This window comes from Lactuca virosa, chromosome 2, assembly GCF_052849685.1.
Source record: "Lactuca virosa cultivar CGN04683 chromosome 2, Lactuca_virosa_CGN04683_v6, whole genome shotgun sequence".
In the NCBI taxonomy this organism is placed as follows: Eukaryota; Viridiplantae; Streptophyta; class Magnoliopsida; order Asterales; family Asteraceae; genus Lactuca; species Lactuca virosa.
In genome coordinates this window covers 304,889,608-304,905,053 of record NC_136427.1, presented here as the reverse complement: position 1 = coordinate 304,905,053, position 15,446 = coordinate 304,889,608, and the positions used below count along the sequence as shown (strand labels likewise).

The window sequence follows — 15,446 nt, the reverse complement described above, 5'->3', positions numbered from 1 at the left end:
ACTTATTACTGTACCTCATTACCCCAATGGTATGTGATTCCTATAACACATAGTTTATGAAACAACAACATAAATAATTCATGGAATATGTAAATTTATAAAGATATATGATTCTACGAGAAAATACCTATTTTTGTTTTGGTAGCTGCTAAATAAACAACCCATATACACCCTATTTTGAAAGTCAAACTATTTTTTCTTAAAAAACACCCTATTTAATAGCTATATTGGGTACCTAAAAAAGTTTAAACATAAAAAGTTGTGTCTCGTAAATTGTATATATAATAAAGGGATTACATTAATATCAATTTAACTTTGTTTATTATTTCAGGATTTAAAATATAACTGTGATTGTTAAAGTCCAACCACCGTCATCATCGCCGACGGCTAGCAGCACCGCCGCCGGAAAAGTGTAAAACATCGAGAGAGAGAGAGAGAGAGAGAGAGAGAGAGAGAGAGATAGAGACAGATCAATCAATGAGAGAGATAGGGAACGAGTTATGGTAATCATGACCGACGGCGAGCATCACCGCCGCCGGAGGCGTCGTCTAGATCTCCGGTGCCGGAAAAGAGAAAACGTGGAAAGAGACAGATCGAAGAAAAAACAGATAGGGAGAGCTTCATGGTGGTGGCGATGCTCTGGTTGCATGGACTCTTCGTCGGAGGTCTGATGTCGGCGATTCTCCGGTGGCATCAAGTCGTCGGCGGCTGCTGTGCTCCGGCAGATGGGGGACGGCTGTTGCTCTTTCACAGCAAATACATTGCAAAATGATAATATTTTGTGGTTTTAGGGTTTTGTGTATTAATTGGATAAATGGGCTGAACATCGGATAATTGGCCTGGACATTTTAAGTGGGCTAACCTTTAAGTGGTTTGACCACTTAATATGATAAATCATTTTTTAAAATAAACAGTTTTTTAAACTAAATGAATTGTTGCTTTTTGTTTTTTTAAAATAAATTAGCTTTTTAGATAAGTGGACATTAGACATTTCAAGCACGGCTGCCATTGATTTTGATTTTTAAAAGTTAATCAGCTTTTAAAAACATATATGTTTATTTTTAATTAGTTATTTTATATTATTTTAGTTTTTTTAACAAATTTTTTTCTTATGTTCATAGTTTTATCGAAAAGATGGCGAATTTTTACGGGGCAAACTCAAATGAAGGCAACGAGTTCTCTATGGGGATGTCACCATTTTTCACCGAACGGGTATAATACTTATCATGATATTAATTTTTTTAATCATTGTAATATTCACTAGTTATTAACAGATATTATTTGAATTTTAGGTGTTCGATTCTCTAAATGAATTGATGGGATGGGTACAAAACAGAACATTTTCTCTTGGTTATGTTATCGTTAGAAGAATATCAAAGACAAATGAAAATGGTGTGGTGTCTTATGTCACACTTATTTGTGATCGTGGTGGTGAATACAAAATTAAAGCAACAAGTAAAAATTCCGGCACCAAAAAAATCAATTGTCCATTTAAATTGGTAGGTTCGTATATAAAACAATTTGATGGTTGGACATTGAGGGTGAAATGTGATCAACATAACCATCCACCTGCACAACATATGGAAGGACATGCTTATGCTAGGCGGTTGAAAGAAAACGAAAAAAAGTTGGTGGCTAACTTGACAAGTCAGAATGTTGAACCACGCAACATACTCTCGATACTAAAAGAGCATGATGAGAATAATGTTTCTATACTCAAAACCATATACAATGCACAGTACAAGCTTCACTCGTCCCAAAATGATGGAAAAACTCCGATGCAGGTATAATATTTCAACAAGTATATTTTACATATAATTTATATATTGAATTTTATTAATTAACGATATTTCAATGTAGGTTCTTTTGGGAATTTTGAATGATAAAAAATTTGTTATCGAGTTTTCCGTACATAATATTTCAAATGAATTGGAAAACCTGTTTTTCATTCATCCACTGTCGTTAGATATATGGCAAGCATTTCCACACGTTTTGATTATTGATGCAACATACAAAACAAACAAATATGCTATGCCTTTTGTTGAGATTGTTGGAGTAACTTCAACCAACAAGACATTTAGCATTGCTTTTGCCTTTATCATTAACGAAAAGGAGGAAAGTTATAAGTGGGTGTTAACGTGTCTAAGGTTGACACTAGAAAAGTGCATGCAACCACGCGTTATAGTGACGGACAGAGAGTTGGCATTGGTGAATGCATGCCAAGAAGTTTTCCCTTATGCAACTCGCTTACTTTTTCGATGGCACATTACCGAAAATATTAGAAAGCATTGTAAGAAGCTAATCCCATCGAAAGCTTTGTGGAAATCCTTTTGTGCTATGTGGAGTATAATTGTTGACTCTCCAACATGGACATCGTACACTGAAAACTACAGTCAATGTTAAGAGAACATGAAGGTACAATTCTACGTATTTTGTAACTACTTGTTTATAAATTTAGAAGGGTTTTTATACATAAATAACATTTATATGATTCCAGATGTTTTACAGTATTTGGACGATGTTTGGTTAAACAAGTATAAGGAAATGTTTTTCTGTGTTTGGATTGATCAACATTTGAACTTTGGACAACGAACCAGCAGCAGAGTTGAGGGCCAACATTCAGCGTTAAAGAAGTACTTACAAGAAAAAAATTATTCTTTAGCCAAGTTTGTTGGTGCTATTGATCGGTTTGTGAAGTCTCAACTTACAACGATAAATGAGAGTTTTGAAAAGAGCATGATCGTCTCCAAACACGAACACAAATTTTCGTGTTTCGATTTGTTGCGGGGTAATGTTTCACTTAAAGCTCTGGATATGCTTGTAGAGGAACTTCAACGGGTACATCAAGTTGACTCTTCAAACTGTGGTTGTAAACTACAAAATAGTTGTGGCTTACCATGTGCTTACATGCTATCAACATACTTGAACTTCAGTGGGTGCATTTGACAATTACTTTTTACATTTAAGTTATATATTGATTGTTTATATATTAATGATATTTCATTACAGGTGAGTGTATTCCATTGGAATCAATAGATGTATTCTGGAGAAAACTTAAAATTTCACCGTCAATTCCTATGGAAAATGAGGATATATGTGGTGACGGTAAATTTGAAGTGTTTAAAGAAACCTACAATAAGCAACCGGAAGCTGTGAAAAAAAGCATGATGAGAAAGCTACTAGATATATTCCAGCCTAGTAAAACACACATTAGAGAACCCGCAATTCAAAAAAATACACGTGGACGACCAAGTTTGAAGAAACAAAAACAAAAACAAACTGATTCTATCAATCAAGCTCCTAGAAGACGCAGCTTTTCAACCATGCCAAAAATTTTTGAGTTGAACAATAGGGAACCGGCAAGACATAGTTCATACATAACCACAATTCCAGACTTGAATGAAATTCCAGACTTGAAAGAAGAGCCAGACTTGAATGAAATTCCAGACTTGAAGGAAGAGCCTCAATCATGCTACAATCATCGACTAATAGATGCAATTCAAGTGATATTTCATCCTTACATCACACATATACAAGATGTAGAGGGGGATGGAAACTGTGGATTTCGAGCAATATCTGTTTGTCTTGGGTATGGCGAGAATGACTGACTCTATGTTCGACGTCAACTACTAGACGAGTTATTGAGTTCGTACGATGCATATGCTAGAGTTTTCACTGATGGAATCGGTGAACTATATACTTCGTTGAATTTCTTAGAATCGCCGGCACCTAAAAGATACCGGTTACTTATGCCTGAAACAGGTATCCTCATTGCCAACAGATTTGGTGTAGTCCTTACTTTTTTAACCAACCAAGGCTCTTTCACTTTCTTTCCTCTTTGGAAAGGTCCGGAAGAATTTTTGTACCATCGCGTTATTACGATTTCACTTGTATATGGTAATCATTATGTGATGGTACAATTAGAAGAAGATTGCCCGCTGCCTACCATTTCAGCTTTCTGGATCAGCCACAAAGCCCCATGTGCAGCTGGATGGGAAACTATGTTCATGTCACGTCTAGAACTTTATAGACAACTGAAATCTTACAATCCTGAAATACCTTTTATAACTATAGAGGATTGTTAGAGGGTATTAATTTTCTCTCGAATTATGCATTTATGTATTCATGAAGGATTGCTAATGCTATTGTTTTTTGCATCATATTTTTGTTTTTATGTATTCATTTATATTTAATTATTAAATAATATACAAATATATATACGTTATTAATCTATATTAATTAAAAATAAATAATTAATCATTTATATTTAATTTATATATATATATATATATATATATATATATATGTTTTAATTACTCCAAAAAGAAAATATAAATAAAAAGTAAAGAAAATAAAAATAAAAAGAATACACGTGAATTAAAAAAAACAAAAAGTATGGTATACAAACTTCAATGTAAAAAGGCATTGTTGACTTTTTTTTTTATTAGGATGTTTTTTTAACATAGATTGTATTTCTAGTAAATGGGGGTGTTTATTTAGCTATTCTCTTTTCTTTTATGGGAGTACTGCCTTTTTGGAATATTCTTTAAAGCCACAAGTGCACTGTGCACACTTGGCATCCGCGATTTCTCCACGTTCGGCGCCGCAATTCCTTTTTTTTCTTCATATTCCCTTGAAATGGTGCTTCCCAATCCACAGCAGATAGTGACTCCTTCTCAACTTCATATAGTCGAAATTTATTGACTGACTTGGCAACTGCATATAATCGAGGGGCTACTTGATATATTTTAAGAAACTTTATGCTATTGGAATATTTTGTCTTTCCTATAAAAACCGTATCCACCTAACAATGGACCACCAACATAACTAACTACCCAAATACCCATCCATAAGATTGCATGGCTAACCGGCGCCGCAATTCCTCCGCTTTTCAACCCCAAAATGATACAGCTTCTCAATCCAACGCAGCAGGTGGCTCCTCCCCAGTTTACCATGGAATCCGATTGCGAGCTGGGAAATGGGTTTCTGAAATTCGTGAAAACAAGTCCAGTCGCATATGGCTTGGCTCGTATCCGACACCAGAGATGGCTGCTGCTGCTTACGACGTGGCTGCATTGGCAATCAAAGGTAAGTATGCAGTCCTAAACTTTCCAGAATCTATTCTCGAAAATACACTTCCCGAGTGTCCTACCGCTGATGACATCCGTGCCGCAGCTGCAAGAGCAGCTGCCGCTCGATCACCGGCGTATGAGTATGGTGGTGGAAGCATGACGGTCGGTGGTACAAATACAGCTCCTCCAGCTGGACCTGGTATGTATGTGGATGATGAAGCAGTGGTTGGCATGCCAAATCTGTTGTCAGATATGGCGGAGGGAATGCTTCTCAGTCCACCGAGGATCGATTCTAATCCGCCAGACGATGGAACATATTATTCTGGTGGAGGAAATTTGTGGAATTACTAGAACAAATCTTCGTAACAACCGGTATGCATGAACTATGAATCCCTCAATATCAGCAAAACAACCATGAAGTTGGATGTTTCTGTGGTTGCACCGTTTATCTTTACGTAATGTATACATGTTTCCAAATAAATGTAACATATTTGACCATTTGTTATGTAATAAAATATACCGGTTGAGTTTATGCTGTGTTTGATGTTACTTTATCAACATAATTAAACAATCCTTTTAATCTTGGATCCACCCCTTGCTTATTGTGCCTTCTATAGGGTGACCATCATCTTCCGGCTCGGTGCGGTTATTGGTCAAAATCGAACAGTACAAGGAAAATGATCATTAGCGGCAACAAAAGTCGCCGGTAATAAGCCAAGATGTCGCCGGTAATAGTAATAGCGGCGACGCGTCGCCAGTAATAAGTCGCCGCTACTACTTCGTCGCTATTGATGAACATGTCGCCGCTAATGATAGATGTCGCCGCTAATGAACGCGTCGCCGCTAATGATATGTGTCGCCGGTAATGACAGTGTCGCCGGTAATAACTCTGTCGCCGGTAATAGTGTCGCCGGTAATTATGATTTTCATTTTTAAAATTTTTTTTTTGTAATTAACGATTTTGGTTGTCGGTAATAATGTACTCGGTAATTACATAGCAACATTCGATTAAATATCAAAAATAATAGTGTCGATGCTAATTACAAAACAAACATCCGATTATAATTAATTAAATATCAAAAGTCATAATATCCGAATATAAAAAGTAATAATGTCGTCCGGTATTAGTGTCGCCGGCAATTACAAAAAACAACCAAAGTTTTACAATCTACCAAGTAGCAAAGCGTGATAACATATGCAAATAAAACTCATCCTGGCCTATATACCATCATTTTCATTCCCATCGTTTCCTCGATTATTTTGGGATTGAAAAAACGAATACAGCTCATCCCTACATGTCGGGTCATTCAGCATCGCACGGAGATTTTCCAACTACATAATTAATAACAACATATATAAACTTATAAGTTAAATTATAAAAAATAAACAAAAACTATCAAAATACATAGTTATTTTTAACTAAGACAAAAAAACCAAAGTACGTTGTTATTTTTTGCACTTGGGACAAAAACCTAATTACCAAACTTTTTAGCAAATAATCACCACAAAACCAAAATTACCAAATCAACATGCATTTTACGATGATAAAGTAGATTGCTATTTTTAAACTAAGACAAAAAACCAAAGTACGTTGTTATTTTTTGCACTTGGGACAAAAACCTAATTACCAAACTTTTTAGCAAATAATCACCACAAAACCAAAATTACCAAATCAACATGCATTTTACGATGATAAAGTATATTGCTATTTTTAAACTAAAACAAAAAACCAAAGTACGTTGTTATTTTTTGCACTTGGGACAAAAACCTAATTACCAAACTTTTTAGCAAATAATCACCACAAAAACAAAATTACCAAAGTAGATTGTTTTACCTGTGATGGTTGTGATGGTTGTGGTGATGGTTGCGAAGGCTGTGGAATCGGCGGGAGAGCAGAAGGTTTACGACCAATGCCTCTAATATGGCTACGTCGCTCTCCTAATACTTTCTCAAACGCAGTTCTTTCTTGAGCGGGTGTTAACTGACTTTCACCTTGAGTTTGTTCTAACAGCTCTTCAACTAACCGATTCTGTAACTCCCAAAAGTGAGTAACAATTAAGTATAAATAAACATTTAATTATATGATAAAATTATAATTAAATACTTACATATTGTTGTTCCGCCTCAGCAGTAACAAATACATCATTCTTATCGGTATGAGCTTTGCGAAACGTTTCCACTCTCTTCAGGTTCTGTTTAACTTTAAAAATTAAATTATATTTTAAATAAATAATTACATGTATCGTACGTTACCTTCTTATAGCAAGTACTGTTATACGAGCTCGACCCCCCACGATTCACATTTGTTTGCATTTCACGGATTTTTTTGTTCCTTTCTGAAGCAATTATGTGTTCGTCTGTTTGGAAATACTCAACTGTTTTCATCCAGTTATCAACTTCCATACCCTCTGGAGGGTTGGCTAATGCTCCCGGGATATCTTCATACCCTCCGACTGACATAAAATATTCTTTTGCGTCAGCTTTACGTTCTCGATAACATTTTAACAAAGCTGCTTGAAAACTCTCTGTCAACAAATTAGCTTGTACATCCCGGTACATCTGATCCAAATCAAACTTTGTCTACAAAAAAAAAGTTAACCAAGTAAAAAACAATTATAGTTAACCATATAAAATATATTTAAATAAATTATTACCGCTAAATGTTGTAATACGGTGTCCTGTATTGCAGGGGAAACTTTTTTCCAAGTCCATTTATCAAATGGGACCATCTGCCACATTGTTTTTCCAACTTCTCGGGAAAACATGTCTTTCGGCTCTCCTACGGGATCAAATGTGATATCCCTATCATATTCCATGCTAATCGGTTTGCCCTTGTTTCGTAAGATCGCTTTTTCAAGCTTTATATTTTTCGCTTTGCCTCGAACTTTCCTTCGTGCAGTTTGCTCAACTACAAATGTAATTAAAAATTATTAGAAACAGTATTTAATTTATAATAATTGAACAAAATTAGTAAATAAAAATTCATAATAAGACTTACCGTCCTGCTCGTGATGACCAGCACCTCTACCACTTGGGAGAGGTGGGTCCTCAGCTCCATCACCTCCGTGTCCACGACCCATAACAGCAGCCATGGTATACATAAACAAAACCCATATTGTCATCGTTTCCTGAAAAAATATAAGATATACAAATATAATTTTTATTACAAATACACATTACATAGAAATAAACATTTACATAGGACTAAACATTTCTATTTAAACAAGAAATCCAAATAAAGTTCATATTACAAACATTAAAATGTGATTCTTAACACTTTGCCACAATAATCAAAATGACATGATTTAAAAAAGGGATAATCATTCAAAGTTCAAACCCCCCAAAAAATATCCAATACACACATGAATATGTGTATAGTACCCTAACAATTTTATAACATTCTTTTTGTGTGTTTTTTTTTTTTTTTTTTGCAATTATAACAATAATTTTTTTTTCAATTATAGCATCCTACTTATACCAAAACCACATACTTTTACATAATACATAAGAACATGAAATTCACATACTTTTACATACATATACCACATATACACCAAATACAAATACATTCACATACACACAAAATAGCATCCTACTTAAACCAAATACACATAATTTCACATATATAGATAATAACATCCTATTTATACCAAATACAAAAATTTCACAATCATATACCACATTTACAACAAACATACATACATTCACATACACACAATAACATCCTACATATAACAAATACATATAATTTCACATATCATATATATACTTCTACCAAATACTCATATACCACATACATCAAATATCAAATATACACACAATTTTCACATACAAATATCAAATATACACACAATTTTCACATATGGCAATTTTCACATAATTTTCACATACAAATACCAAATTCACAAAAAAAATGAAAGAATAGAACCTGTAGTGGCGGAAATCCACGGATATGTAGCCGGAAAAACTGCTATTCACCCGATGAAGCTACAAATCGACAGTAAAGATGATGTTTCCTTGCTTGTAAGGTCAAATGTCCTCCAACAAAACCTGGGAGCCATCCAAGATGTCACAGATCTCTTCAACAATATTTGCAAGGGTAACATACAAATTAAATAACCAAATCTTAGAAATTTAATCAACACTTTTTCAGTGTTAACATACAAATTAACAAGGAAATTATCAAATCAAATTACCTTTCTTCAAGAAATTGAGTTAGAAATCGGTCCCAAATCACACCTTCATCCTTAATATCCTTAATATGACACAATGTGGGGAGAAATCGGGATGGAACAAGCAAATTGAAGATGAACTCGGAAGAAGCTGGAAGGGGCGAAGGGTAGCCAAGGTAAACAGAAAGCAGAATGGAAGAATGAAGTCTACTGCGTGCGTTTTTTTTTATCTTCGAGAGGCTTTACCGGCGACGCCTTTAGCGGCGACAAGTGGGGTTTTACCGGCGACACTTATCAATAACGGCGACAATCTGGAGGGAAGGGTACCGCGTCATTTTTTAGTGAAGTATTAGCGGCAACAATTTCAACATTTAGCGGCGATACATATGTCGCTGGTATTAGGTTAGTTCGGATAAAGTGACCCCAACCGTTGGATTGGATATTTGATCGGACGGTGTAGATATAACGGAAGGGGAAAACGCGGATTCGGGTGATCATCCTTTAGCGGCGACGCTATTACCGGCGACACGGGCTTTTAGCGGCGACAATCTCTAGTGTCGCCGCTAAAGACCTCCGTCGCCGGTAATAGCGTCGCCGCTAAAGGGTGATTTTCTTGTAGTGGAACCGCAAACCGAGTGGTGTAGTTTTCTGGTTTTTATATGCGGTTCAGTTTTATGTGGTTGCGGTTTGGTGTTTTAACCGCATAGATTTGTTACTGTTTTTATTTACGTTTTTAAATCACCACCGGTTGTTTAATGTCCGAAAAACGTTTGAAAGGTAACTAATGATAAAAAATAATTATTCAATTTATTATTAAAAATAAATAAATTAAAGAGGGTATCCCAAAATAAGTATATCACAAAAGATGGTGAAGCTTCTTTGCCTCGATGGTTTTTTATATCGTCCTTTGGTTTCTTTATATATACAAAAGTAATTTTACGAAAATTTCATATTCATTGGCCGACGTGGGATAGGATTATTACATGAAATCTCTTATTACATATCTACAATTCTTTTTTTTTCAAAACTATATGAATACATATTACAGAAAAGTTAAAATGGAACCTAAATTTACTTTTGATCTTCATGTTGTTTTATATAACTAAAAGTAAACGTTATAAATCACATAGTTATAGTTATATTACTTCATACATAACTACTACAAATTTATATTGAAATATAAAAAAAGGAGTTTTAAAATGACATATATTTGATTAATAGATTATTATGTTTGAACATGTTAATTAACAAAATATGAAAGTAAACTCATATTATATATATATATATATATATATATATATATATATATATATATATATATATATATATATATATATATATATGCCGTGCAGTTCGGTTTTTACGATTTTTTTATACTAAAAAGCACACCGCACCGAAACTTTCACTGTTTGCAAAACTAAAAACAACACTTTCGATTTTTGTTTTATTTTTTTCGGTTTTTATTTTTATTCTCAGTTTGGTTTTTGCGCATCCGATCTTCTATATCGACTTTCAACATCAAATTCGTTTAAATATTGTTATATTTTAATAAGAGGTTGTCGAAGTCATATACAATATCATTTGTATGGATGAAATTACCCTCACCACTTCGCCTATATTTTTACTTCTTAATTTCTTCTTATACAAACCCGAATCGATTATATATATATATATATATATATATATATATATATATATATATATATATATATATATATATATATATATATGTTTTGAGGGCCGTGCTAAGCTCGGCCCATGGAGGGTAATATTGACATTTTTGTTCACCATTGTAGAAAAAATCTTTGAAGAAATTCAAGCATATTATGGGTGAAGAGTTTTATGTACATTGCCTTTAATAGTAAAGAAAAAATATGTTATTGGTAAAGAAATGAAAGTACATTGCTATTAAAGTTAATAAATTGAAATTAGATCGTCTTTAAAAAGTATGTGCAAATTGTTTTTTCATAAATTAATTTCCAGAGACGATTAGTTCAACAAACAATGACTAGTTTCAATTCAACGATTAATTTGTTTCAGTAATCATGCCATATTAAAATTAAGGCACAATTTATTCCGACGAACAATGTATTATTTTTCGACAAACAATATATTAGATTCAGGTAATACTTTCCGAAAACGATTAGTATTTTTCGGTAGATTATTTCAGGTTAAAAGTAAAATAATGTTACTGTTTTGAAATAAAAATAAAGATATGTTGTATTTTTTGGGTGAAAATAGAAATTGTTTTGGATTATAAATAAATTCATGTTGTTTTAGGTTACAAATAAATTTATGTTGTCCTTATTGATCAAATATAAGATTGTACTGTCATTTAAAAAGAACGTTACCCTTTCTCTTATTTAATGTTTGAACTTAAACAACATTACACTAACAACTTGGATCATTGAATTTGTTAGAATATGGATGAAAATATATACCAACTACATAGATCAATGAGCAAATATATTTCGAGCAGTCGTTTTTTTGACAGACGGTAAATAAACTTATATCGATGAATGGTTTACTTACGGGGATTAATTCTCTTTTGGAAACATATAACATTAAAAAAAAGCACATGATGTTACATTGATGTTTTTATTAAAATAAGTGTATGTCGTCGTTTGGGTTAAAGAAAAACGTTGTTTTAAGTTGAAAATAAATGAATGATTCTACTTCGGGTCAAACGAACAAAATTTCAGTTACCCATTAAAAATAATTTATTGTCGTTTATCTTCAAACCAACAAAATTTCACTATTAAAAATAATTTATTGTTGTTTATCTTCAAACCAACAAAATTTCACTTGCAGAGTTGCACATAAAAACTCATATTCATAACATTCGGCTCAAATAAAAAATATTTAAAAGTTTAGTTTTAAAGCAATTTGCCTTTATCTTATTATTTTCTTTCATTACTTCTTGAACTTATTTTGGTTGACAATTAAGCAAAACATAAAAAAGAAATTTCAACCTTTTTTTTCTTAGTGAACTCAAACCCACGAACAAATTTGATGTATTTTTTTATTCTTTATGTTTATTATTTATATATCTTGTTGTAGTGTTATAAAAAGTAATCCATTGATCCAGGTTCAAACCCCGACACCTACACTCTTGTGGATATGGAAGTTCGTCTGCAGTGACTCCAGGGCATGAGGCATTGCTTCATGTTCGCACGAGGGATTAGTCGAGGTGCGCGAAAGCTGGCCCGGACACCCTCGTTAGGGGAGAATCCTCTTTCCAAAAAAAGTAATACGCCAGTTATATTTTAAATTCATCATAACTTTGAACATTTAAACTTTACTTAATTTAATTATTCAACAACTTTTTTTAAACCGCAACATGCATATTAAATAAAAACCAACGCAAATGAAGACGGTACAAATGTAACAAAAACAAAATACAAACAACCTAAACTAAGGAGGTCATTTAGCCAGACTAAGAAAAAATATTGCCAACAATAATAGCAACTTAGATTTTGAGATTCCAAAAACCACCAAACCAAGGACAGCACACCAAAATTACATAGTACTATAGCATTGAGGGCACACCACATCCAAACTTGTTGCGTCTTTATCACAAGAATAGCAATGTACTTCCATGGTTACTATGAATCACAAATAATAATGAAGATCACTCAAGATCCACCTTTTTTAGAACAGGGGTAAAATCGTCAATAATTTGCATATTGGAAAAATCAACCCAATCAGTGCCACCAGCATCATCAGACCATTTCAAACTTCAGTTTTGAAAATGTTGTTCACCATGCAACACAGTTATTCTCTTAACAACTTACTATGTCATCAAGATGAGTTATTTTTTCTAAATGTAGAAAAAATTTAATTAGTGCAAAAGAAAATACCAGATGTATATAAGGGTAAAATATCATATGTTGTAATAAAAGAAATAAAAGTATGATGCTATGAGAAACAAAAAAATTTAAGTACAAGCTATTGGATAAAAAGAGAAGTTGACCTCACGGTTGTCCTGCAATCCAGCCACTTTCCAGGCTACCCTTTGTTCTACAATATAATGTGAAGATTAACATCTTACATCCTGCAAAGAAGAAATTTCAAGCCTTAGTCCATACATCACAAAAAAACCCAAGCATGAACTTCATATTTGTTATTACAACGAAGCTTATAAGTCAATGTTTATTTTTTACCAGAAGTATATTTTTCAATAAAATCTATAGCAAAATGCTAGAATTACAAAAATTTGAGGCATTCTTGTGAAGGGTGTTTACACTAGTGTATCTAAATAATAAAAATACCATTAGCTCTCACAAAGTTAGTCCACTAACAATCAACTCGTTTTTTGCTGCTTAGTACTTCGAGATCCAAAACGAAAATGAAAAGACAAATTTGGCCTTGTATTTACCTTTTCCAAATTTGCACCGGGACCTTTTCTTTTTGAGTTATATGTGTTCATCTCTTCTCCAAAAGGGTACCCTAAAGCTGCCTTTCTTTCATCTGTTATGTTTTTAACAAATTTAACCTTGGTTGCAAGCTAAAAGATCAAGGACATACATTCCCTTTGATCAAAAGTTGCTAAGGAAAAAACGAAGAACGAAAAATCTTGTTGTGATATGCTCAGTTATATTCGAGGAAAGACAGAACCCTAAAAAAATAAAGAACAAATACAAATGTGAGTACAAAAAGCAGAGAAATCACGATGAATATGAACAGACAAAATAAGAATTCATAAAAGCTTACCCTCCGATTACAACAGCCACAAGAAAAACTTAAAGCTTATCGATTAGTAGGAGTGACCTTGATATGCTCAGTCATATCCAATCGACCTGAATGAGGTTATTGATTTATAATCCACCTCAAGCAACAAGTAGTAACCTCCAAATAAATGAATACATTGTAATCTACAAAAATCTCTTTTTGCACACAAAAAAACATACAAAAACCCATTCAACACATACAAAGCCACATTAAAGGTTAAATGTCTGCCCAAATATAAGAACTGGAAAGAACAAACCATTGATTGTTTTTGTTCCAAACAAAACATGATTAATCTGAAGAACTTACAATGTTACATAACGAATAGCGATCCTCCAAAAAGAAATTATCCTTAGATCCTAGCGGAGGCAAGTGGCGACTGGTGGTGGTGGCTGCAACAGCTACGTGTAGCATGGCAGACACTATGGCGCGATTGTTGTGGGCGTCGACTGTTTGGTAGAGAGGAAATAGGGTAGAGGTGATATAGGAGAGTTCAAATTTTGAAATGAAGAAAATGGGAGGTAGGGGAAGGCGTATATAATTGGGCGGAGGATAAGGCAGCATATTCGATAGGTTGTTGGTTGGGGAGATGAGCCAGATCAAAACAATAACTCCTTGATAAGAACAGAGAAAGCATGGTGCAAAAAAGAGCAACACAGTTGCATCAAGCTTCAAGTGGTGCACAATGGTGACCGAAGCATATGAACAAATGGAGAGAAAGAAACTGATTGAAAGCTTATGTAAAATCTTACTTGGAGAGTGATGGCTGGAACAGAGGGTGGGGATGGTAGCGTCGACATCACTGGAGTCATGAAAATTAAGTAAAAATATAAATTAGAAAGAGATGAAATCAATAAATTCAACGTTAGTGATGGAGACGATGGTGTGCGGTGATGTTGGTCATCAGGTTGGTATATAAAAGAGCTAGTGTCACGGTTAGGGTTTTCTGACTGAGAGAGGAAGAAAATCAGCTTCATAGAAAGAGAAACGGGAAATGACATTAGATAAGGAGAAGATTTCCTAATATAAGGGGAGGGCTTGCCAGAATTGAAAGATTTTTGCCAGGATATCGGGGTTTCAAGAAGACTTCATCAAAGATTAAAGGACCAGGTCAAAGTATTTGAGAGATTTAGTTTATGTTAACCGGATAATAATGCATAAATTGATTGTATATGCTGTTTTAGGGGTTGTACTTCTTAAAATTCAGCATTTGAGGCTAAATGCTTATTAAGGTATATATATATATATATATATATATATATATATATATATATATATATATGTGTGTGTAGGAGCGTTCAATTGAGAACATTTCTTATTGCGAGAACATTTTAGAACAAAAATCCTTCATTAATTTGCAAGGTGACACTTTTGTAACTAAATCAAAAACTTGATGTGAATAAATATATTTATACAAATAAAAAATAATTAAAAACAATTAAAAAACTCACTAACCAACATCACTCACCATCCA

At 33.6% G+C, this 15,446-nt stretch overlaps 1 protein-coding gene, 1 long non-coding RNA gene and 1 pseudogene across 3 annotated transcripts; 2 read left to right on the top strand and 1 right to left on the bottom strand.

Moving 5' to 3' along the window:
* The first annotated feature begins 509 nt into the window (after positions 1-509).
* LOC145158742 (PKS-NRPS hybrid synthetase cheA-like) lies at positions 510-3,608 on the top strand. The gene is made up of 6 exons (XM_079077597.1): positions 510-625; positions 1,122-1,212; positions 1,293-1,784; positions 1,861-2,398; positions 2,498-2,869; positions 3,010-3,608. Exons 1-6 carry the CDS (start codon positions 510-512, stop codon positions 3,606-3,608), a joined length of 2,208 nt encoding a protein of 735 aa, XP_078933723.1.
* Positions 3,609-4,859: 1,251 nt separating this feature from the next.
* On the top strand, positions 4,860-5,423 carry LOC145157170 (ethylene-responsive transcription factor ERF026 pseudogene; annotated as a pseudogene).
* A 7,204-nt stretch (positions 5,424-12,627) lies between these two features.
* On the bottom strand, positions 12,628-14,949 carry LOC145157169 (uncharacterized). Of its 2 annotated transcripts, XR_013737134.1 has the most exons (4): positions 14,282-14,949; positions 13,958-14,043; positions 13,623-13,862; positions 12,628-13,298 (listed from the first exon to the last, which is right to left on the bottom strand). It is a non-coding gene; the product is annotated as an uncharacterized LOC145157169 (long non-coding RNA). The 2 variants fall into 2 exon arrangements; XR_013737133.1 differs by having other exon boundaries at positions 13,958-14,949.
* Positions 14,950-15,446: the final 497 nt, after the last annotated feature.

Excerpts from the sequence above, each read along its gene's own strand:
- LOC145158742 (XM_079077597.1), top strand. The coding sequence starts at position 510 with ATGACCGACGGCGAGCATCACCGCCGCCGGAGGCGTCGTCTAGATCTC. Across the intron at positions 1,213-1,292 it reads CACCATTTTTCACCGAACGG|GTGTTCGATTCTCTAAATGA; the intron begins GTATAATACTTA and ends TTTGAATTTTAG. Across the intron at positions 2,399-2,497 it reads CACTGAAAACTACAGTCAAT|ATGTTTTACAGTATTTGGAC; the intron begins GTTAAGAGAACA and ends ATATGATTCCAG.